Genomic DNA, 25,255 nt, shown 5'->3' with positions numbered 1-25,255 from the left:
TTAATTGTCGAGCCTTGTGCAAAAACATTGATAGCTACCTACAGGTTGTAACTTTTTCCTTACCCTCATGTAGGTTTTAGATCAGGGGATGGTGTAATAGTAGTATGTACTCTGTGCAGCCCTTTGAGACTCCTTGTGATTAAGGGCTATACAAATAAACACGACTTGACTTGGAAAGAAAACTATTTGGCCATTAAAACCAGAAGGGGCTTGAATCTGTATTATGACATGTTTCGTTATTTAATTAAAAGTAACTGTAGCTTCTCCGAGTCTCTTACAGCAAAGGATAATCCAAAATTGTTTTCCGTGAATATTGTATTTTATTCTATCTTTATTCATTTAGAAAATGTACATACCATGTCAAAATTGAGAACGCTTTGTCAGATTTTATTGCATTTTCAGGATGTATGTTGGAATATTCCAAAAGGCTTCAAACGAAACAAATTTTAGCCATTGCCAAATGTTTATAAGAAGCAAGACAGCCACGTTATGCTTATGTTCATCAAAATCCAATAAGGTTTGTTTTTTAAAACAAGATGCAATGCTGTCATCACTTTTAAATGAGTATTTGTATTTTTATATTATTTTACAATATTAAAATACACCCCCAAATATGTATCCATCCACACAAATAGGGGCAGGCTCCAAGGGACGCCAAGGTAAACAGGTTGCATTCGTTGGCACACAAGGATTTAAATGTACATTATTTACATCAATTATGCAAGTGGACATGCAGTTCCTTGAAAAGAAGCTTGTGGAAAAATAAACATATGTCACATTATTTAGATCATTTCAAAGTCCGAGAAGCATTCTTTGATTGGTATTATAAACAAGACATGCTACTTGATGGACTCCAACAGGAGTCGTGAAAAAGCTGACCCAGTGGTCTTTATGCCAGGCAGCGATTAGTTAAGCGATTTTTCAAAGCACACCTGATAAATGTGACATTCACAAAGTGGCAGATATTTGCAATTTAGATTCAGTTCTCAGCAGACCATCAAGCTGGGTTAAGAGGGGATGGCAGTTTTGAGGCGGTTTTTAGGTCCGGACCCAGCAGAGAGGCACCCAAAAGCTCTCATGCTCGAGTCTTTCCAAAATGTTTTGTAGTTCCGCGCAGGCACTTGCCGAGTCCTCTTTGATCAGGACCCGGTCAACCAGATGTCCATACTGCTGATCCATCTGTATGGCGCACTGCCGCATTTCCTGGAGGTCCTCGTCCTGTTCCGAAAAAAAAGCTAGTCATTTCTGAAACATAATCTCCTTGATCTATCAAGAAAAAGATACTCCACATCTTGTATATTGTGAGATTCTGATGACTGGTTAACACAGGTGATATTGAGGAAAGAACACAAAAAAGTGTTCTTGAACTCTTGATTTTGTTTACGCAATCAGTAAATCTTTCTGGACAAATGGTTAGATACCCTCAATCACTGGTCTCCAACCTTTTACAAGCCCAGAGCTATTTCTTGTTACTAATTACTGCAAAGGTTTTAAATGCAGATCATAATTACATTATCTTTTTTTAATATGTTGTTACTCTGTTGTTACCAGTTCAATTTTTGGAAGCAGGGTTAAATAGACTCAGTCAATCACTAAGAAATAATTTCACTAGAAAATCATAATGCCCGAGCACTGGTGAGCTATTTTCAGAACAGGTTTGCGGGCACCTCAGCTTCTCCTCAGGGGGCAACCTGGTAATTGGGGGCACTCTTGCCCTGAATTATTCAAATCCTTATTTCACAAATCTTAAAATTGGGTGAATACAAAGACTGGCAGAGGCAGAAAGTGTCATCTGATTAAAATTATGGACCTTTGCTGACACCAACGTCCTGTTCGCAGTATAGTCCAGATACTTGAGTTATTCTTTGTCAGATTATTTCTTCCCACAAAAATGAGGGAACAATCACAAATTACTGACAACTCGATCTGGTTCTTCCTGTATCAGACGTTAATCCAAAGGATTAGGGGTTCTTTGTCTAAAATCACTAACTCTCAGAAGCCTCGTGAACAGCTGAAAAGTTGGTGACAAATAGCTAGAACTTTGTTCTGACTAGATTTTTGAAAACTGTCTTTTTTTTAATAAATAAGGTTGTCTTGGAAATCTTGAAAAGTCAAACTTGAGAATCTGAGCCTCTTATTTCATTCAGAAAATGCCCCCCGAAATTCACCGTAATGCGGCCTTGTTCTGCCCCTCCCGGCGAGGTGGCAGCGCTACGTCGCCGTCTGCTTTCAGGAACCCGCGGCTTGACAAAAATAATATAGGGTTTGAACTCCACAGTCCTCAGCCTTCTCAAGGCCTGCAGTTTTTGGATTTGGGGTAAAAAAAAAACATCAGATCAAGTGATCCCAAGGCTGAATACAGCTGAAGAAGAATGAGCGGTACTCGATACCTCTGGCTGAACATCAACAATGCACATTTTGTTTTTGGCTTGCACAGAGCGTATGGCCTCGATACTGGTGCCGTACTGGTTCTCTTTGTACTCGCCGTGCTCGATGAACCTGAAAACAAGAGACGGACGAGCACTGATGCAGCGGGATATATTTGATGTTTACAAATGTGGCCTCTTGTTGTTACACGGCCACACGTAACATTGCATGTTTTAATAAAAAATGCGACCCTCAAATAATCCAAAAGTCCCAACTTGATTTGCACAATATACATTAATGTATTTTCCTGGCTGTAAGGCACACCCAAAAACCCCAAATTGGACAGACATTTCCAACAATCCGGTGCGCCTTATTGCGGACAAAATTGGAAATGCGTTACCATATTTGTGCAATTATTGAGTGGTCGATGAATTGTATTATTGACCACAATTACATAACAATGGTGGCAGTGAGGATCAAACAGGATAGCAATGGTAAGAGAACCAAATCTTAACGACCAGGCAGCTAGAGACATAAATGGTTGTTCACATTTGCTTATCATTGGATGCAATGGGAATCGAACCCAGATCACAGCCGAAAGAGGACTGTATCTTATCCACTGGAATATTTTTGACCTAAAGAGCCATAATAGCAAAATATTTGTATTTCCTTAGAGAGAGCCGTACCCTATATTTTACGACAAAATTCAGCAAATCCGCCAGACCCGCTTTCCAAACAAAATCAAATTTTAAAGGCATTTTATCTCACTGCGTAATATTAGATTATTTTATAAAATTTATGAAATAGGAATAATGTCAGTGCCTGTGTCCCATATAAAAAAAAACTTTAATCTCCCTCCTCACGGTTACTTAAGATCATTGGGGCTCATTTTGACAGTCTTCAGCAGTTCTTTATAAAAATGTCACAAAACACTGCAATCGACGAAACTGTTGTATTTACCTTCGGTCCAGACGCTGTGTGAATAGCTTTGCCCACCCCTACTGCTCACCAAGTCAAGTTGCTCTGTGTGCTTTGCATGCGTTTTGGGGTGTTTTGGGTTTTCATTATAAGGTGTCTAAACAGTGAACATACATTGATTATTGAATCTTTCATATAAAGGATTCCTTAGAGACATATAGCCAAAATGGGGTCTGTCTGTGTGATACCTAGACTGTAAACTGTTGTTGAGACTGTGCTCTTTATATCTTAGACCAGGGGTCGGGAACCTTTTTGACTCAAAGAGCCATAAAAGCAAAAAATATTAATTTTATTTTGGGAAAGAGCCACACCATATATTATGAGACAAATTTACTAAATTGCTAAACCCGCGCCCCAGACAAAAGCTTAGTCTTCAGCACATTTATTTTTGATGATTTGATAAAAATTATGAAAAGAGAATAATGCCAGAGCCCCTGTCCCAAATTCAACAAACAGACCACTTTAAACTTGTCTCTTTCTTGCAATTACTCAAGATCGGTTAAACTCCTTTTGACCCTTTTTTTCATACATATTGGTTTCAAAACCAGATGCAAGCATTTATTTTGTAAAAACGTCACAACATTCTAAGAATAGGGAGCCTTATGTGCTTACCTTTGGCGAGAGATGGGAGGGAATGCTTGTACTTTTTGCATAGCTCCACCTATCCCTCCCACTCACCCAATCAAATGACTAAGTTCTCTTCCGGTGTTTTGGCGTATTTACAGTTCTGTGGATTCATCATAAAGTATCTGAACACTGAACACAGATTATATAGTGAACTTTTAAATAAAGGATTCTTTAGCGTTGTACAGCCAAAACGAGTTTTTTTCCCCCCTTTTTTTGTGTGACACCTTGACTGTAAATTGTAGTGAAAAACGTGCCCTATATATACTGCGAAGTGTTTCCTTTACATTTAGCTTTGGTTTGGCTTTACGTGTACCTGAATAGCATAGACATTCCCGGTTTTGAACAAGATGGAGAAATTTTGCATGCAATCAAATTGGTCTCTGAGCCATAGGTACTCATAGAAAGAGCCATATATGGCTCGCGAGCCATAGGTTCCCGACCCCTGTCTTAGACCAAACCATTTGGTCTGCTATACACGCACCACACTCGACTCTGCATTATTTGGAATTGGAACGCAATAGAATAAATTTGCATGCCAAAATTGTATATCCGAGGAATATGTAGTCATGAAAGTAGCCATATCTGTCTGGTGAGCCATAGGTTTCCGACCCCTGCACTAAACCACTAGGGATACAGACGACATGAAAAGGCATTAGGTCTTATCTCATTATCACATTACAGTATTTTTAGGTTTGCTACTAGATATGTTAGAGAAAGGAGAAAACAGAGTGATTTAAGACTAGTATAAAACATTTTTTCAGATTTTCTCAGCTAAAACTAGGCATTGTAAGTGACGATGGGATGCGTGCGGCCACGCGTTTATTTATATCTTTCAGGACAACCGAATGATTTCCCACAATGCCTTTCTTTTCATTCAATTCATAATGGCCGAATTAGTACAACAACAAAACCCCTGGACTTATTGAGTTTAGTGCAACCCTAACCCTTACTGTAGTTTTAGTTTTATTTTCCTTGTGATATTGTGCAGCTTTTTATGAAAAAAATATCACCTTATAGTGCAGAAATTCCGGTATTTTTCATATCATCCCAAGACATTCTTTGTGCAACTATTTGTTACATGTTAGGAGCATTCATCTTTGTACATTTGTGGAATTGTGAGCTCCCATACTTGTTGTTGAGGACATCTGTATCAAACTGTTGCTTGGTAACAAAGTGATACTCCACACCTTCTTTCTCATGAGCTTTCTTGGGCCTGGTTGTATCTGAGGGAAAAAATTGTTTGAGACCAGGCCAAAATTAAATTAAATAAGGTTTAGTAACGTGGAGACTCACGTGGTACCGCCACCGCATAGCGATGTGGGTTTTCAGCTATCACCCGCTGCTTTAGTTCATTTATTCGCGCTCCAAGAGATCCTTTAAAAGCAAGAACAATCCCCAGGTTTAGTTTGTAAAAAGGAGCTAATCGAGCTCAGGTTTGATACCGAGAGAGGTTTGATCTAATACCAGAAGGACTTGACGTGGCTACGAGGTTTTATATTAGTTGTATTAAATTAATCTGATATCATGTTTTAAAAAAACCTGAAACGTCAAATCAGGGTAATATTAAAAAAGCCCGCCCCTGCTTGTCTCAACACATCACATAAAGAGAGTCCAAAAACTAAATGACCAGCTAGGAAAGCGAGGGTAGGCTGTGGAAAAAATGGCAACCACCATCATCATAAAAACAGGCTCATTGATTTACTTTCTACAAAGACGATTTGATCCAAATGTTGTTTTCAGATTGGTGATGAAAAAGATAATACAATGACTCACTTTTGAAATCATTTTCGTGATTAATATTAAAAAACAATGAAGACTTACTAGCTAGTAAACTACAGTGTTTCTCAAACCTTTTGAAGCCAAGGCACTTTTTTTGTTAACAAATCTCAGGTCTCTTGAAAATGCTCAAAAATTAGCTGCATTTTAATGTTTATTTGCTTTCTTGAAGCTTAAATTTGTCACCTTCTTGCACTCTGGTTTATGTGTCTCTGTAAGCTCCTCCTCTCTCTCCCCCTCTCTTTCTCTCATCCATGTCTATCGACCTTACCTTAAATCGTCACTCACTTCTTGGGTAATTTTTTCTCCTCAGAGCTGTGGGTACTTGTCCTGATTACCCTCCAACCACGACTCTCCGTCTTTACTATTTAAACACTAAGTCCCATTGGTTCTGTGCTAGTTCGTTGCCCTCCTTGTCATGATCAAAGCCCTCCTGTATCAGCGGCTTGTTATCCCAATGTAGCAAACCCTTCCCTGCCTTTCTGAATCAGGAGTATCGCCTGCCAAGCCCCTTTTGCCTTAGCTGATTGAGTTTACCGGACCACCGATCCGTCACCTGCATTTTTGCCTCAGTCTCTGACTGCTTCCATAGCGAACACTGTCTCAACAAAATACCTCTGTTACTGCTCTAATCCGTGCTGCGCTGTGCTTCCACACCACCCCAAGTGTTTCCTTCACAAAATTAGCATGTTGCCTTGATTGATGGTGTAAAGCTTTTCTTATCATTTGTGGTCACTGTGGCTTAGGAGGTAATACAGATTATTCATTTTGGTTAATACCTTTGCGGCAGCTTGGGATTGTATCTTGATTAATCTGTTTATAAGTTTTATTTGAGTCTTGTCTTGATTCTCTGGGGGAAAACTGTAAAAATAATAATAATAATAATAATAATTTCCTTTGTATTGTCATTCTTTGTAACAATGTACACAGAACGAAATGTCGATACACCTGACCCGTTGTAGCGAGTCGATGCAGCCGCAGCCAACAGAGGGCGCCGCCATTATACCAATTAGGTATGTCTCGGCCGAGGCGCGAACCAGCGACCTCCCAGTCTCAAAGCGGGCACACTACCATCTAGGCTACTGAGCTGGTTACACTTTAAACAAGAAAAAAAGTGAAAAAAAATGTTTCCTAGGTTGTTTATTTTTGTTTTTCAGTGAATGAAAAAAATAATAATTTAAATCAGCAATATAATGTGCGGCGGTAGCTTAGGAGGTAAAGCGCTCATCTTGGGATCAAGAGGTCGCAGGCTCCTGCCTGTTATATGTCAAAATGACCTTGTGCAATACACTGAATCTCTAATGCCCCTGATGAGCAGGTTTTGCATGGCTAACACTGCTATCGGTTAGTTAGTGTGTGTAAAAGGAATAGTGTGAAGCACATTGTAAATTGCTTTGGGAGGTCTTCATTGACTTGAAAAGCGCTATTTAAATGCAGACGATTACATTAGAATTTATTTAATATTTTTTAAGGTAGAAACAACAGCTTCTTCAAACAAAACGTGTTTTTTAAAATATACAGTATTTGCCTGTACTACCCTAAGAGCAGACAATTAGTAGAGTATATGAAAAGTGTTGAATAATGGGTTTTTTTTACTCCGTATGTTCGTTCGATTCTAAGAAGAATTTTTTAAAAAAGGCTGGAAAAAGATGCGCAGTTCCTTCAGTCAAAATGTATTCTGGGAAAAAAATTAACTAACAGACAATGGCTGAGGGCATTCATTGACACATTTTTCCAGTATGCTTAACAAAAGGGCAGTCAATAAGCTGATTGAAAATCTATTACAAGTCAAACATGCACCATTTAAATGATGACCACCATGTCATATTTCGAGAAACCTTGATTAAATTGATTGTATATTGTTAAAACGGAAATAATCTGGACAATAATTCTTGTGATTTTCCTAGGAATGTGCTTTCTATTAGACATCTCTTCATGAACTGAAATATATGTTTTCTAACTTACATTGTGTAATCCACTCCATAAAAACATAAAACATGCTTCAATAAATTAAGAACTAGTAGATAAAGAAAGTACATAATCATAACTAAATATGGGCAGTGACTATTTCAATACTACAACAAAATTAAAAATAATAGTAATCTACTGCCACCTACTGCTTTGGATGAATGCAACAGTTACTTATCTGATCGCGAAAAGAAAGAAACAATACTGAACAATGACATGTTTTTTTGCAAAAACACTGTTTAAAGATAACCGAGCATTCCTGGACAAAATGTGCATCTCTATCCGAGCAAATCAATGGAACAAAACGTCTCTAATTTAGTTTAGAGCATTGCCCTGCTTCTTAAAGTGGGCATCACATTTCACCCCATTGCTTACCTATCAGAACCACCAGGCGAGGCCTCTCATTGGGTCGCTGTTGGTGGCGGGTCACCTCCTCATAGGTGAGGAAGCCGGATTCTGCAGGATCGGAGACGTCGATCGAGGAGCCTTGTCTGTCTTTCCGACTAAGACGGAAGCTTCTGCGCAGACCAGCTGATTTGGAAAAGGTTAAGATGAAGAGGGAGAAAATGTGAGATTGGCTTAAAATTAATTTTAAAAATCATATGTTGTTACTCATATCCATGCATTATGGATTGATGAGATTAGTTAGGTGGTAGTCTCTCAACAGTGATTCTCAAAGTGTGGTTCAAACGCGCTCTCTAGTGGTAGCTAGTTACAAAAACAATGAGTACAGTATGAATTTTGTTTTTAAAGGAACATTTTGTATCTTTACTCGTTAAAAATATTTGGATTTAATCAATGCAAAAATATATGAACTGTTATAGAGACTTTTTTTTAAATCTGTGGATTGAGGATTCTTATATACATTACATTATAAATTATATGAGGCTCACCGAGAGAGAGCTGACATGACGTCCGCCCTCTTGCTGCTACATGTATCGCGAAAAAAGCCTTTGAAAGGCTGGGCAAAAGAAATTAGATTTAAAAAAATTGTGGGGTTTGTTATCTTTGAGTCTCTGTAGTTTGTGTTCTTCCTCTTTCTTTGTAATCACCTCACTTGTTTTCGTTTGCTTACCCATTCCCGTCAACTTTTACTTATTCTCCATATTTTATCATATATTTGTATCATTTCAAATTGTATTTGCAGGATAATTATTTTTGCACGTGAGAAAACAATAATAAACTCATTTTTTCCGATTAAATTTTGCTCACGTCAACGTAGATTGCCTATATTGTTGTGGTACGCTAGCAAATGTTAGCCCCGATAAAGCATTTGTTTTAACCTAAATTTTGACAGTTTCTGTTACAGTGTTAAACCATCTGTGGAACAGAAGTACTGTGTGAAATCCTGTACTGCTATGCAAGGGCGTAAGTTCGGTTATGTCATTGGTGGGAACTGGAGGGCTTGGTGGGGAGCCATTTTTTTCAAGTGATCACATAATATTGGTAGGGACAAAACAATAAATGTTGGATATTATTGGGGGGATGGCACATTTTTTGGGAAGTAATCACATAAAATTGTTGGGGACCAAAATCGATTTCTCCATTCTGATAGGTACCTGTCTTCACTGTCCATGCCAAAATTACGCCCTCGCTGCTACGCATTATAAGCAACGTTAAATCTACTGCAAGTGGGGAACGAACTGTGAAGGATGCTGAAAAAATTGTGTGTGTAGTTTGTTTGAGAAAGAAGATAAGCATGTTTACAGAAATTACTTTTATTCTAAAATCTATATAGTCAGTCTTGCTGTGAGTAAATAGGTGCCGCAGTTTCATTATCAGGGATTTGTAATTATTAGGGAGGGGCGCACTTTGCTGAGGTTGACCGTTATGTATCATATAGAACAACGACATTTAGTGGTCAAATATTACAGTCTCCCTTTGAAATGCAGTCATTTACAGTTCATTTATTCCCCTCATAATCTTACAATAGCTAACACGTGCGCATTTTAGAATAGTAAACCTTTCCAGTTGTGCCTTTTCTTTATCATTTCAGTCTTTGTAAATGTGGCCTCATGTGATGTGAAACCTTTGAGAAGCACTGTATTTGAGCTAAAACAACAAGTCCTAGGCAGGACAGATAGGGCCCGACCCTGGGAACCGCCCCACAGTCGGGTCCGTCTGGACATCAGACCCAGGGCAAACCGGCCACCGTACCTGAATAAAATTCCCAGGAAAACACCTGACCACAGGAGGGCGCCACTGCGTTACACTTAGGAGAGACTACAACTGGCATTAGAGCTTGATCTCACTAAGCCCTAAACGTGCACACCAGGCAAGTGAACAAGCAGCAGACGTGCCTGGTAAAGTGCGCAATGCTTCCAACGTGGCAGGAGAGCCCTCATGGGGTGGTGGGAGAGGGTGGAATTCGGTTGGAGGGAGCGCGCGGCACTGGAGCACTGCAGCAGATGCAGGAAAGGGAGGGTGAAAGGGGGCATTGGTCAGGAAGGGAAGGGAGGGGGACTCTGCAACGGGTTGGCGGTGTATGACTCCAAGATGCTGAATGAACCGGAAGCACACATTCTGTGTTACAAGGCGATGCCATCAAATATCTGGAGATTCCCAGTAAGAACATTACAGCAGGATGGAGGAAAGCAGACAGCGCATGTTTGGCTGAGGGGCAGAAGTTTGGAGGAAGGGTTCTAATGGAGGGCCCCTTTCACACCAGACACCAAGAAAAAAGGGGCCAAAACTTTTATAGACTTTCCACTGGTCAATGCTAACAGACAAAGCACAGCTCCTTAAAACAGAGGTGGGTTAACCAGCTGTCCTGCATAACGAACCTGCCCACGTAGGCTTCCTGACAACGCTTAGTGCGTATGCTCACGCACAACGCTGATAGCTGTTTGTGCCTTTCTTGGTGGTGATTACTTACAATTTTCGTTTTTAATCAGTCTTTGACTCTTTCACTGCTTCGAAATACTGACTTTTTTTGTTGTAGCTTTTAAGCCTTGTAGGTTTTTCTATGGTAGCTTTCTAGGATGTTGTCTGTTGACTACAGTAACTACAGAGTGTATGTATGGATCCCAACCCTCGTTTTATCGGATCACTTTCAGTGTTGGTGGTTTTACTTGAATAAAAAGAAAACAAAATTGCTGCTGTCATGTCAGCCCAAGATAGGACACGACAAGAGGGTAGGACAATTTGGCAAAACAGCAGTCTTCGAGGGCTGCATGTTCTGCATGTTATGGGAGATTTCTCTTTTTCAACTCGGATAATAAAAATGATGTGTAATGAAATGATCTGCATTTATATAGCGCTTTTCAAGTCAATGACTTCCCAAAGTGCTTTACAATGTGCTTCACATTTCCCAATAGCGGCCTTGTATTGCAGCCATGTAAGACGCTAACCTGCTTATTGGGGGTATTAGGGGTTCAGTGTCTTACCCAAGGACACTTCGACATGTAACACGGACAAGCCGGGATTCGAACTGAGATCACTTGATCCCAAGATGAGTGCTCTACCTCCTGAGCTACTGTGCTCATTAACAAGCTGGTATGGGGCTTGTTAATGATTCTGTTGATTTGAATCACCTGATTTGATAAAGAAAAACCTCCAAAAACATAGGACCGGGATGCTCATTTCTGCCTTTAAACATGCATCATCGTGACAATTCTCTGTATTATCATTAGCACTGCATTACTTTTTTAGTAGAGATTCATTATTTTGTCAGTTGGTCTATTCTATGACAATACTTGGGTTTTAACACAGAATTCCAGTATCTAGACCCCAAAGCAAAGAGACATATGTCTCAAAAATGCATCTATCTATTGTGAATTTTCCCGGTCACATTTTGGAAACTTTTGAGTTTCACAATGCCTGAAGACGTGTGGGTCAACCATGATTAAAGGTGCTGTTCGGAATTTCGAAATTTTATACTCGCTGACACCATTTTCTGGTTAAAGTCTTCATGCAGATTTTGTCAAGTTTTTCTGTGGCGCGTGCAAGTACGTGCACATCTAAGCCACGCTCAAACAAACTCTTCTGTTTTCCTCTTCATTTGGTGTTTGGTTGAGTGTTTGGACTGCACTTGAAAAGGTCTTCTCTAATTTTCACCATTTGATGCTACACTAACAACAAAGTGTGGTGATGTGCATAAAGTCACTCAATAGCCTAATGTGTTCCGTGGCCCGAACCTTATTAATAATAAGTAGAACAGATAAATAAATCAAGAAAGGCTCTTTGAACTCAGTTGAGCAAAGTTAATACATACTAAAAAGAGAATTCTTCCTTCAACTTTTTAAGGACCCCTTAAACAAAACACCCTACCTTTAAGTTTAAATTGAATTAATTGGTGGATCCCAATAATAAAAGAAGCAATTAAGGAAACCCGTTATGCCAAAATAGTCCCTCTTTAAAACGTCCTCTGATTATCTTATTTACAATCAGTTGGAATCCGCACAGTCCCTGCATTGGCAATAAATGTCCACTAATCAACCTCTTCCCACCACCTAGCACCCTTTTGTGTGCATCACAAAAAGAGCAGAGATACAAACACTGAAAGTCATTTGGTGGGAAAAAAAAAAGATTATTTTTTCAATGTGTATGGTACTCTATCCTTCCATGGCAACCCTAAACCCTGCAGCCAAACATATGGGACTTCCCCCGAGGCTTATTGCAATCTGAGGAACCAGCCACGTGCCATGAAGGGCAACATTTTGAAGGTTGTAAACATTCTCACCTATGTACTGTCCATTGATATAGCCCTCACAGTCACAGTCGTCTGCAGGAAGGTAAGCGAGGAAAACAAGGAAGGGGTAAGCAACACAGGTTCACAACACCTTGGAAGCTTGGAGTTTTGCAAGTTGGGGGTTAAGAGGAAATAGTTGAAGGAATTTCCAAAAACGCTAATACCATTCAAAAATTGTCCTTGCTCACCTTTGTCGCATGCTTGATCATCTGAAAAGAAGCACACATCATAACAATAGATGAAACAAGCACGGGGACTACAAAAACAAATTCTTTGGAGACCAAGACAACATTTTGTGCTAGCTGCAACCTTCAAGTTAAAGTGTTTATCCTTTTTTCTATCTTCTTTTTAGCTCACTTCCATTTTGACATCTGAAGTTGGGTGTTAGCATCTGGCTCTAGATGATGACTCCTAAAAGGTTTGCCTTCGATTGAACAAATTTATGTTGGTCTTTTACAGCTTTTTGATGATTGTTGTGGTGTTCTCGCTATGTCGAGTTTTGCTTAACTTGTGTTGGATGGGCTAACTTCAATTGACATTTTTGGGGGATGTGAAGGGAAATCCAAACTGACATATGCTGGATTAATTGCAATAAAAGTGGAAAAAGCAGCATGCAATAGCCCCAGCTGAGCCCTAAAGTAGTGGCAGAGGGTGGCCGCAACGTTACTAAGCCATAGTGCCCTAGCCCCCTGTGGCTCATAATCGGATTGGCCCAAAGCTTACGTCCTGCTACCCCCATCCCGTTCTCAACCAAAGCAATTTTGGCCACCCCTCACCTGGCTACATGGACACACACCACTCGTGGACCAACCCAAAGCAACTAGACAGATTGAATCATTTTTATTAAAAGTTGATAGTTGTTAGGTTGTGGAAAACTTACAGGAAGGAGTTTTCGGGGATTTGGGATTGGGGAGTGTCCCCACTTTCATCCTGTAGGCCAGTCGCCTACAGAGGGGTAGAGGGAGAAAAGATGTGCGTGTGAGACATTTCAGGAAACAGTGATTGTTTTAACGCTTAGGGCATCGTTTAAATTTACAAGCCCCTCAGCATTGTCGCTGCCTTCAAAAGGCAGCAACTGATCCATCACGGCACACAAAACATGCAATGCTTACCTCTCTTGAAAGAGCTTGGACGGGATGAGGCCTGCGCGCAGGTTGCTGTCGCCCACGCGCTTGGCCTGCCACCACGTTGGGTCGTCCTGGGTCACGACTTGCAATATGTCGCCCCGTTTGAAGGGTAAACCGGCCTCCTGGCATGGTGTAGCCTTGTCCTCCAAGGGGATGTAGTCAAACAACGCCCTCAAGTACACCTAAGTTGAGCGGTTTTTGATCATCTGATAATTTTCAATATGAACCAGGAAACCCATAAAGAGCAAACCACCTACAATCTGTTGCTCATTTTCCCTTTTTTGTGCTAATAAACCATCTCTCAAAAATTTGATATTCATAGCACAGGTTACATAAGAATTTTGGACATGTAAATTTAAAGTTGGAGTCACAGAAAGGCCAAACACATAATATACAAAAACCTTCTTTTGAATCATTTTCTAGCCCAGTAACTTGATACTTCACCTACAAGTATTTAGCAGAAAGGGTTTCTCTATTGGAGTCATAACTGAACTTAACCTTTAGAAGATCATATGAAATCAAATTGTGACCAATATCAACATAGACAAATAGTAACCAACCATCAAAAATCTGGAAAAATCCCAGATAATATATTACTTTTTCCATAGACCATTAAATAAGTAGGCAATGGATTTTCATCACCCAAATGATATAGCTCTTTGGCAAGCTTTTTGTTACTGTTATGCATGAAAGGCAACGAGTTTGATATCTCATCTCATTTCATCAGCCGTACCGCTTATCCTCATTAGGGTCGCGGGGGGGGGGCTGGAGCCCATCCCAGCCATCTCCGGGCAGTGGGCAGGGGACACCCTGAACTGGTTGCCAGCCAATCGCAGGGCACACGGGGACAGACAACTCATTCGCTCATTCACACCTAGGGACAATTTGGACCGGCCAATTCATCTGAAATGCATGTTTTTGGAACGTGGGAGGAAACCGGAGTGCCCCGAGGAAACCCACGCAAGCACGGGGAAAACATACAAACTCCGCACAGGAAGTCTGGAGCTGGATTTGAACCCACGACAGGTTCCCATGACATGAACTGTGCCGCACAAGCGCTAACCACTGCGCCGCCGTGCTGCCCGAGTTTGATATTTATTTCTAAAATGGCATTATGTTATTATTATCATCATTATCATGTTATTACTGTGTTGTTACTATAATGATTCCACTTTGTAATTATTGGAAGTTGAATTGATATAGGATCAGTCGACCTTAAAAACATCATGCCAGTTAGAAACCAAATTTCTAAGAAAATCACAATGAGCCATTACTGGTGAGCTATTTCCAGGACATATCCATGGGCTATTCAGTTGTTCTTAGGGGGCTACCTGGCGCCCATGGGTACTATGTTGAAGAACCGTGCTCGAGAGGATCACCTTGCTTTCTCTTAGTTTGTCTTCTTCTTTAACAGCAGGGATGATCTTCAGAGTGATGGACCCCTGTGACTGCGACTGCACACAAAGAAGAAGCGTTCAGAACGGAGAAGGCATGACCTCCATCCGTCTGGACTCACCAGCAGTTGACTAATCTCATCAGGTCTTTTGTGGACAACAGAAACGCCATTGACTTCCCTGAGTTCGTCTCCTACATGGACCAAACCTAAAAACAAGTTAAAAAAAGCTCTAGGAAAAAAACCATCAATCCAATATTTTTCACTGTAGGATATAGAATGTATTTTGACATGTACGAGATATGATCTTGTTGTTGCAACAACAATAAAGAAACCCTAGATGCTAAATCCAATCAATATTTAATAGGCTGTCATAGCCCTTGTACACGTTTGTTTGACTTTGTCTTAAAATACATCTCTTTGTTGAGCGTTTTATCACTAAAGTTAGCAATAAACAGTGGATCATCAGTCATTAGTCTTCCAAAATTACATACAAAACTAATACTCCATCAGGATGCTGCAATGTTTCTCGATATGTTCTCTCTACCTTCTCTCTGTCTTTCTTCTCACTCGCTCAACCTTACCCACCACTCAGTTATAACCTCACTTCCAAGTTAAATTTTCATCCTCACAGATGAGGTCACTTGTCTTGGTTTCCCCACGTTTTTTCCTCCTGTCATTACTCGTCCTCTTTCGTCATTTAAGACACTTTCTCCTGGGTTCATAGCTGGTTTGTTGTCCTACTAATCCTTTTCCAAGCAGCCCCTCCCCAGTGCTCTTGTCTACTCACAGTACTATAACCCTGTCTGATCTCCTGTACTACTCCCTGATGAACTTTTGGACTATCGTCTTTACAGCTTCGAGTCATTTGATCTCTGAACTTTTCGCCTGTCTATTTGGTAAAGCATGTTTGCCTCTAGTGCTTTGAACATTGTTGCCGCCAGCCTTTCCTTGTGACGAACACTACCCTAAGAAAAGAAAACCGTTTGATTGTGCTATCTGTTCTTTTGCATGGGCTTACGCACCATCCTGAGAAATTACTTTGACAGACTTGACGAAAAAGGAAGGCAAGAGCTTTTGTTGCAGATAAGTATCTGATAATTATTGTGTATCCCTGTACAGCAGGGGTCGGGAACCTATGGCTCGCGAGCCATATATGGCTCTTTTGATGACGGCATCTGGCTCTCTGAAAATTTCTGAACGAAACAAATTTTACTAATAATGTTACTTTAGCAAAATAAATAATAATAATAATAAAGTCAGAAAAAAACATGTCAAAAAAAAATAAATAAATACACACATTTTAATTTATATATATTTTCACCGGCAACTTTTCGTTCAGGCACGCAGCTAAGAGCCAATCTGTTCTCCGGTGAGCGGGAAGGTCCGCTACCCGGAAAGTCTAATTTTAATTGATAATTTACAACAATCTGCACAAGTCATTTTGAAGCAAAGAAGAAATATTTCCTTTCGTTTTTGGTTAGCTTTTTTTATGCAGGGTGAACCCTTCTAATCAAGATGACGAAAAGGAAAAGCGATGAAGATTACCGTACGTTTCAGCAGGAATGGACAGAGCAATTTGCCTTTATTGAGAGAGCAGGTTGTGCAGTGTGTCTTATATGCAATGATAAAATTTCCTCGATGAAACGGTCAAATATAAAGAGACACTTCGACACACGCTATGCCACATTTTCAGCGAAATATCCAGTGGGAGACAAGAGAAAGAAGGCCTGTCAAGAACTACTTTCTACAGTCCAGGCGAGTCAGCAGCAGCTCGGTGTATGGGCCAAACAAGGTGATTTTAACTCTGCTAGCTTTGCTGGTTCTTTAGCAATTGTGAGGAGCGGGAAGCCGTTTACAGATGGCGATTATGCCAAATCATTCATGCTTGATGTGGCCAACGAGCTTTTTGACGACTTTAAGGATAAAGATAAAATAATCAAACGGATAAGAGATATGCCTCTTTCAGCAAGAACTGTGCACGATCGTGCCATCATGATGTCGAAACAAGTAGAGAAAAAACAAGTGAATGTCATAAATGCAGCAGAGTTTTTTTCCCTCGCTTTGGATGAATCAACAGATGTCAGTCATTTATCCCAGTTCAGTATTATTGCACGCTATGTTGACGGTGACTCGCTGCGTGAGGAAAGTCTTGCCGTTTTGCCACTAAAAGGGACGACGAGAGGAGAGGATTTATTCAAGTCTTTCATGGAGTTTGCAAATGAAAAGAATCTACCAATGGATAAACTTATTTCTGTGTGAACCGATGGTGCTCCGTGCATGGTGGGGAAAAACAGAGGATTTGTAGCGCTGCTTCGTGAGCAGGAGAACAGACCCATCCTCAGCTTCCACTGTATTCTACAACAGGAGGCACTTTGTGCGCAAATGTGTGACAAGCAGCTTGATGACGTGATGTCACTGGTCATTCGGGTGGTCAACTTTATTGCTTATTATACTATAAACTCGTTGATTTTCCTCTTCCATTTAGCTGTTTTTGGTATTAAAATATACATATGGCTCTCCTAGGATTAGATTTTAAAATTTGGGTTTTTCGGCTCTTTCAGCAAAAAAGGTTCCCGACCCCTGCTGTACAGTATGATAAAATTCAAAGCGATAACGTGCAAGTCTTATCGCGGTGTTTTTTGTTTGTTTATTTTATTAGATATTGACGGGTAACAAAAAATTTGGGAAGCCTTTAGTTAAGGGTCTGTGAGTGCTGAATGGAGGATGAAGATTAGAGTTATAAGATTGTAAGGTACATGCCCAGGGTTAAGGTTTTGAGGGTTTATGTTACAGCTGTGTTAAAAAAAAAAAAGAGGTTAAATGTTGAGTTAGTCCACAACAGAATTTACCGCTTCTGTCAGCCGCACCGCCTCTCATGATACGAGCCACAATGACAGCCCCAGTGGCCTCGTCCCGCCTGATGGTGGCACCCTAATGTTTAAACATAGACGGATCAGGATTAGAATATGATCTGTGCAGTTATTGAATGCTATGGAGGAGCGGGCGAGTCAGCTAGCATCACCACTGACCAGAGGCTCTTTATTCTTTACAAGACGCACAATCTTCACAGATTCTTCTTCCAGGTCATCATCATACTCATCTGGCAGCGGCGGCAGGACAGGATCAAAACTTTTCTGGGCCACTGTGTCGTGCACAGACAGGAGGGCCTGCCATGATAGTAACTTTGATTATGCTAATGACATAGATGTCTTGTATTATCCCAGCAAAAACTGTTTATATTAAAATGTTTAAATGTTGTCCTGGGCAGCAAGGCGGCGCAGTGGCTAGTGCGTCTGCGGCACAGTTCTGAGGTCATGAGATCGAACCTCCTGTGTGGAGTTTGCATGCTCTCCCCGTGCTTGTGTGGGTTTCCTCCGGGCACTCCGGTTTCCTCCCACATTCCAAAAACATGCATATTAGGTTAATTGGCCGGTCAAAATTGTCCCTAGGTGTGAATGAGCAAGTAAATTGTCCGTCCATGTGTGCCCTGCGACTGGCTGGCAACCAGTTCAGGGTTTGCCCTGCCCACGGCCCAAAGATAGCTGGGATGGGCTCCAGCACTCTTGCGACCCGACTGAGGATAAGCTGTGCAGATAATGGATGGATGGATGGATGGTTTTGTCCAGAGGTTTTCCTAACTTGCCCTGATTATTTTCAAGTTGTTGAAAACACGACAGTTTGGAGGCTGCTATTGGACCACATTGGACAAGTAAACACGACAATATGTTTGGACTGAATTTGGATCATATATACACTATCCAATTTTAGACGTCCATTATTAATAATACTTTGTCATCTGTCATAGGCAATAACAACATTTACCACCAATATAATCAACGGCAGTGGTCCGCATTCATTTTTGTACTACAAACAGGCAATATTTTCGTGGCCCGGCTCAATGATATCATTAGTGATAATGACAACAATAGTCATAATGTTAAGACTTAATACCACTGTGTAGTCACTAGCCCAATACAGACCTAGTTGACATCGGAAAAGGCATCGGATTTTATCTCAATTATCTCACACTATATTTACTCATGGTTCCGCGTTGTCTACCATTGTTTTGGCTGAACTCTGTCTCAAAATGCAACGGTGTACAACGTGGCACCATAAGTAAAAATATTGTGATGACGAGATAAAATCCAATCCATTTTTCTACGTTCTCTATAATCCAAGTTGTCCAGGAGTTAGGGTTCGGTGCTCTCACGTCATAGTTTTTAAACTGTTTGTTTGCTGTTATTTTTGCAATTCGTAGATGGATTAAGAGCTTGCTCTGTCCGCTCCATGCATCGGCCCGGTATTGCAGTACTTCCGGGAACGGTGCTTTCGCACTGATCGCTGCATGGCTCTGTGGCTAGGATCTTGACTCTGCCTATTGGCTGAGAACAAGTGTCTCGGCCCGTGGCTTTGTAGAGAATTATGAATTGACCGATAACGGATAATTGATAACGAATATAGAACAATAACCCTTACAAAATCCCCCCCCCTCTCACCGCCATGATCTGTGTTCGATTCCTGTCGCATCCATTGCTGAGCAAATATGGTCTGTGGAATTTGTCAACAGATGAATCATAGCCCAAAAATATTAAAATACTACTGTGAAAGGCGCATAGAAACATTGAGTTTTTGGGTGAAAGTAAAAGCGAATACGAAATAAATACGCTGTAAGCATAAAGTACGGCAACTTTGTTTCTTTCCATGCGGCCCGATACCGAACAACAGACAGCCCGGTACTGGTCCGCGGCCCTGTGTTTGCCGACCACTGATCGACAAGGAATAACTTTTGGACGAAAAGCAAGTGGATTACTTTGAGATGCGGTGAGGTGAGCAGATGCAGCAGTTCCCGCTCCTCCGTGTTCATAGGACGACTCTGCAGCTCGTCTGCGACCTGACAATCACACACAAAGACAAATCAGCTTCCTGCCAAGCACGCTCGGAGGTGAGTGGTCACTGAGTGGTGAAGCGGCCCGGGTCAGCACTTTTGCCAGAGCTGATGTGCCTGGTGATGAATCAGCACTTTTAGAACGCTTTGAGCAGTTCTTGAAATGCTTCTTGGCTGGAGGCTACTCTGGGTTATTACCTTCACCAAGGATGTTAGTATGTGCTTTATTATTATTATATGCGTGTGTGTCTGTGTCTTAAGAACGTACGTCTTCAGCTAGGGAGGAGACGCTGTGTAAGACTGGAGTCGGACTTTGTCTCTCATACTGCCTCAGCTTTTCATGGATCTGAGACAGAAATGTAAATATGCATCATAATGGTGGGTAACATTCCTGACACACAGAGAAGTACAACAGCTTTTCAAATCGTATACAGTGGTAAATCTTCAATTTAGCTTAATTCCTTCTAGGATCGTGCTTGTGGCCCGTATTGCCCATGTAACGAGCACATTTTTGCAATATGAAATAATTAAAAACTAATTCCAGACCTTAAAATGCATCAAAGTGAACCCAATATCAGATACAGAGATGGTGTACCTGTAAACTCAGATGTGTTCCTCGTATTTTATACATTTTCCTGATCATTTCAAATTGTGTATGCTGTATATTATATATGTATTTTTTATACGGGAAAATAATAAAAAGATCTAGCCCATTTTGGCTATAGTCTCTGTCACTGTTAACAGATCATCGTAGATTGCTATTATTCTCACCTACATGGTTCTGACTTGCTGTGAGTAGGTACTGTGTTGTGTTTGTAAGGTTTATATTGCTTAATAGAGAGGATTTGCAATTATTAATAAGGGGAGCAATTAGCGGAGGTCGACAGGTATTATTAGATTGAGGGACTGTTGAGGATACATAAGCACTTACTGTAGTCTTAAAATTAAAGTTACTGTAACAGTAAATGAACGAAAACAAAAAACTTCACAGAAAAAGTTTTCATATATTTTTTGACAGTATTATTTGTACGCGCAAACTTGAGGAGCTGTGTGTCAGCTGTCACAAGCGCTGAGCAGTCTCGATAGGTCTCTAGTGGTGGCCTTTGGCACTGCTCGTGAACTGCATTTTCCTTCGTACGTCGACATAGACTGTTGTTGCAAAAAAAAACTTGTTTAAAAAAAATTCTCGTGTTTAGAGGTGCTTGAATAAAGATATACCAGCGTATAGCACACAACAATTGCAAAGTCTTTATGAATGTTACGTGAGAGTTGTCCGTTGGAAATGTACTGTCAGTTAGCAACCATCCTCACTTTCATCAGGTGTGCTAAGCTTCTCTCACTGAAGACATCTTTGAGGAAGACCATGTCCTCCTTATGGTTAGCATCGGGCCGCAGCTGCGAGGTGAGCAGGGCCAACGTCTCATGGAGACCTAAAAAGACCAGGAAGATGATAAAGGCTGGCGACTTAACATGAAGGGTCTCGTCTCACCTGCTCCTCCTGCTGCGAGCACCGGCATGGCTTCTTTCATGGATTCCCCAGGTGAGGAGGAGCAAACCTATCAGGGAGGGCAACACTTGACTCCCATTGTGAAAATATATAGATATATATCCATCCATCCATCTACCTTGGTCATATCCCTCAAGATGGGTGACCGACAGCAAGCCAAACACATACAATAACAAAGAAAATAAAAGTGAAAAAAAATAGCAAAAAAACACACACAAAAATCTTTGGACCATGGCCAACCCAATTGCCCAAACACACAAACAAGTTAGGCACCTCGGCACCCAAGTTGGTCATGCTTTCGTCCCTCCAGATGAAACGGAACACCAGAAGGAGGCCATGTCACTCGGGTCAGGGTGACACAACACACTTTTGTTCAACAGCAGGGCCCGACAGCTTTCACTGGTTTACCCCTGCCGCATCATACGGGTGCACAGCCTATACTTAAGAACGCGTCCACAATCCCACTATCCTTTCACAACACCTCTCCACTCCTTTCTATCACCAACAAGAGCTCTAGCTTCCATTATATTTAGACCTCTTTCCTGCAGTGCACTCATAACACCATCCATCCACGTCAATTGCGGCCTTCCTCTTGGTCTCCTTTCATTGACTTCTGCTCTGTAGATCCTCTTCAACATTCGCTCCTCATCCATCCACTCCATGTGTCCAAATCAACCGAGTACTCTCTTATCAACACGCTAGATATATATATATATATATATATATATATATATATATATATATATATATACCTGTATATAGGTTAGTTTTTCAATATGCCGGTGCATTCAAGTCAGCATTCCTATAAATAGACCTAGACACTTTCTGGGTGGCGTTCCAATAAAAATGACGTACTCTTTAGTCCAATCTCGTTAGCAGCTTAGCGGGCGGATCACACAAACATGATGGTGCTCACCAGGCCATATGATTGGATGTCGCAATTTCAAGATCTCTCCCAAATAACCAAAAAGGACTACCCACCAAGGCACTTCTTATTCTGGATCAGAATTACTGGCAATGATCCGATTAAATATTTGGATGAGTTACTATACTGGTTTTGGAACACAGTGTAGAAGTCGCATGCTCCTTCCTCAGGTGACAAAATAAATTCATTATTGAATGGTCTTTCCAAAAACATTTTAACAAAGGTGATTGCACTCTCAGTTGAAAACAAGCTTGTTTGAAATTAATGATTTTTCTATTTTTAATTAAAGATCAAGACAGAACTCGTCATATTGTCTTGTTCGAACACTGTAATGTACTTGTTCTTGGAACAGTCAAAACAATGCATCTACCAGTACTTACACAAAGTCCATGGCAAACTGTTTCCTTATCAGCCAAGGTATGGGATTGCAGACTGTATTGGTAGATACAAAAAAAAAATCACATCAATTTTCTTTTTTCTCCTCATCTCACCTGCCCATTTTTTAACTCAATGCTGCCTTCGATGCCAAAAGTTTGCCCACTCTTGTTCCAAACCCTCGCACACCTTCAAAAATGTTGAACGGCCATCTCAATAAAATCAAAATAAATAACAATCAATGGCTGAGACCCAGACATGTAATCTTACCCACTGTCCCCCAGGTCCACTTAAAAATGATAATGCACTAATTGCTGTCATCTGAGAAACCTCCGTAAGGTGGCGCTGATCACCTCATGAGACCATTAAAAAGAAACACATGACATGAAAATGAGCAGAGCTAAACATCAACAGGCTGTTATTAGTGTTTTAAAATGTGTCGAAAGTGACATCGATTTGTCACCCAACACAACAAAGCGCCTGTTTTGTTTGCATATCGTTCGCAGAATTGCGTCATTAGAAATAAATAATAAAAGTCAAGCTGTTCCAAGCTAGCAGTCAGCAAACACTCACCACTGACAATGCATAATCCAGTGCCCTGAAATGTCTGCATGTTGAACATAAGGACTATTTAATACGTTTAGTATTGTATCATACTCAAAATGATCAATTATACATTCCCTTAATTGTTTTCAAGTATATTATTAACCTATTTTTTTTGTAATCATATTTTAACCATGCACAATAAATACTGTATTCCATAATCTGTATTGTTGGCAAAATAGAGCCTTGTGATAGGATTTCAAAATGGATTAGTGCACTAATTCAGTATCGTATTCATAGAAATGGGTAGTATTGTTGATTAAGTATTATCAAAGTGGGATTTGTGGAGTAATCATTCATATCCTAAAATGAAGGGACAGTGTGTATTATTTAGTTTCTCCTATTGGTAAAAAAAAAATAGTTCATTAATAATATCAAAATTAATTTAAAAAAAACTACATGAACTGTTACATATAATACTCTGCAAAAAATAGCGTTTGTTTTACATAACCTGGTCTGTTTTGGCGAGTTAAGCACGGTAACGAGAATGTACCTCACAGAATGAAGAAGAAGAATTTACTTTTATTGTCATTCTTTGTAACCATGCACACAGAACGAAATTCCAACCCCTAATGCCGAGCGCCAAGCAGGGAGGCAATGAGTACCGATGTTGTAAGTCTAAGTTATGACTAGGCCGAAGCTTGAACCAACGACCTCCCAGTCTTGGAGCAGGCGCCCTACCATCTAGGCTACTGTAGCTAGCTGTCAGTCCCTAAGGAAGTGCCTTTGTGGGATGCATATAGAGATCCCAGTTTGACACAAACGCGGTCTGTCTCTCTGTTTGAATAATGCCCTGCTGGACGGAATAAATTCTTAAATAACACCTCATCAATATATTAGACAGCCAAGATCCAAAATCAAAATCCCATTTTTCTGTTAATTGTTAGTACAAGATAACTCCATCAATCCGAGAGTGTGTGTCTTGATTAAAGTATATTGAACTATTAAAATAATTATATATATATACGTGTGTGTGTGTATATATATATATATATATATATATATATATATATATATATATATATATATATATATATATATATATATATATATATATATAAATAATAATAAAAATTTTGATAATAATTTTGTCTCTTTAATTTCATTGGTCAATAAGGCTTAGGTTTGTCTATCCATCTATCTACCTTGGTCATATCCCTCAAGATAGGTGACCGAGGTTTAGGTTAAAATAATTTATTGACAACCCATATTGCTACAGCTTTGAGTCTCTGTAGTTTGTCTTCTTCCTTGTGTTTTTTAGCACTCGGTTTCGGGTGCAATACAGCGACATCTAGTGATCAAATATTACACATGTTGTCTTTAACAATAAGAATCCTCATTAGGAGTAAACATGTTACATTATCAACCCGAAAGGCTCGTTAGCACAGTGTCGTGGTCCGTGACGTATTCGTGTCACTTTTGAATCCAGCCAAATGATAAACTAAAGCAGACGGCCTCTAAGAGGGGGGGCTTATGTCACGAAGGATGATGCTAATCCTCTTGTTTGTGCCTCATCATCTTCACCATCATTGTGCAATCCATAGTGAAGGGCGTGGCCCTTGCACCCCAGCGAACACCGAGGGGATGCAAGTGCACCCCCTTTCAGCATCGCTATCCCATCCCCCGCTAGCTCCTCCACACCACCCCTCGGCCCCCGTCCTCATCATCCCTGTGCGGCATATCGTCAGCTTACTCGCCGGCAGATGGACGAGCAGAAAAAGGGAAAAGGGAGGGACGAAGGGGCGAGGGAACGTCCCATCTGCTTAGAGTCGACACCGTCGAAAAGCCTAAAATCATGAAATGAGATGTCCTACCTTCTTCTTCTCCTTCTGTCAGGGTCTGCAGCCACACGGCTTACTGGCTGCTCTTCCTCTCGTTTCCTCCTCCTCCTCCTCTCTGCTGTGCTTACAAACCTGCTGCACACTTGGACACCCCCCACGCCGCCCAAAGCATTTTTTTTTTGTTTTTGTTTCAACGCCCCTCCCTCCTTGTTTTCTGGTCCTCCCTCTGGAATGATGCTGGACAGATTTT

General features: G+C 40.6%; 1 protein-coding gene and 1 pseudogene across 8 annotated transcripts; one reads left to right on the top strand and one right to left on the bottom strand.

Annotated features, from left to right (window-relative positions):
* Positions 1-366: 366 nt before the first annotated feature.
* mpp3a (MAGUK p55 scaffold protein 3a) lies at positions 367-25,163 on the bottom strand. 8 transcript variants are annotated; one of them, XM_088331762.1, is made up of 22 exons: positions 25,039-25,145; positions 22,627-22,678; positions 21,304-21,370; positions 21,126-21,244; positions 20,083-20,160; positions 19,740-19,820; positions 17,959-18,096; positions 17,779-17,860; positions 15,050-15,135; positions 14,913-14,987; positions 13,519-13,715; positions 13,287-13,351; positions 12,595-12,615; positions 12,398-12,439; positions 10,017-10,115; positions 9,874-9,939; positions 8,092-8,247; positions 5,266-5,346; positions 5,102-5,195; positions 2,391-2,499; positions 2,169-2,297; positions 367-1,218 (listed from the first exon to the last, which is right to left on the bottom strand). In XM_088331762.1, the coding sequence occupies exons 3-22, from the start codon at positions 21,341-21,343 to the stop codon at positions 1,039-1,041; spliced, it is 1,938 nt and encodes a 645-aa protein (XP_088187888.1). In that variant the 5' UTR covers positions 21,344-21,370; positions 22,627-22,678; positions 25,039-25,145; the 3' UTR covers positions 367-1,038. The 8 variants fall into 8 exon arrangements, with proteins under 8 accessions (XP_088187888.1, XP_088187880.1, XP_088187836.1 ...); XM_088331754.1 differs by lacking the exon at positions 22,627-22,678 and having other exon boundaries at positions 21,077-21,244; positions 25,039-25,163; XM_088331710.1 differs by lacking the exon at positions 22,627-22,678 and having other exon boundaries at positions 25,039-25,163.
* LOC148374051 (U2 spliceosomal RNA) lies at positions 19,143-19,263 on the top strand (annotated as a pseudogene).
* Positions 25,164-25,255: the final 92 nt, after the last annotated feature.

Source organism: Urocampus carinirostris, chromosome 1 (assembly GCF_059441175.1).
Source record: "Urocampus carinirostris isolate Australia breed hairy pipefish chromosome 1, RoL_Ucar_1.0, whole genome shotgun sequence".
In the NCBI taxonomy this organism is placed as follows: domain Eukaryota; kingdom Metazoa; phylum Chordata; class Actinopteri; order Syngnathiformes; family Syngnathidae; genus Urocampus; species Urocampus carinirostris.
The sequence above is the reverse complement of the archived record's forward strand: the minus strand, read 5'-3'. Positions and strand labels throughout refer to the sequence as shown.

What these genes read in the sequence shown, in the direction of transcription:
- mpp3a (XM_088331701.1), bottom strand. Translation starts at nt 21,487, where the DNA reads ATGTGTTTGGCTTGCTGTCGGTCACCCATCTTGAGGGATATGACCAAG. An exon ending in ATGAGATTAGTCAACTGCTG is followed by an intron (nt 14,988 to 15,049) that starts GTGAGTCCAGAC and finishes CTTTGTGTGCAG; the next exon opens with TCGCAGTCACAGGGGTCCAT. An exon ending in TGATCAAGCATGCGACAAAG is followed by an intron (nt 12,440 to 12,594) that starts GTGAGCAAGGAC and finishes ACCTTCCTGCAG; the next exon opens with ACGACTGTGACTGTGAGGGC.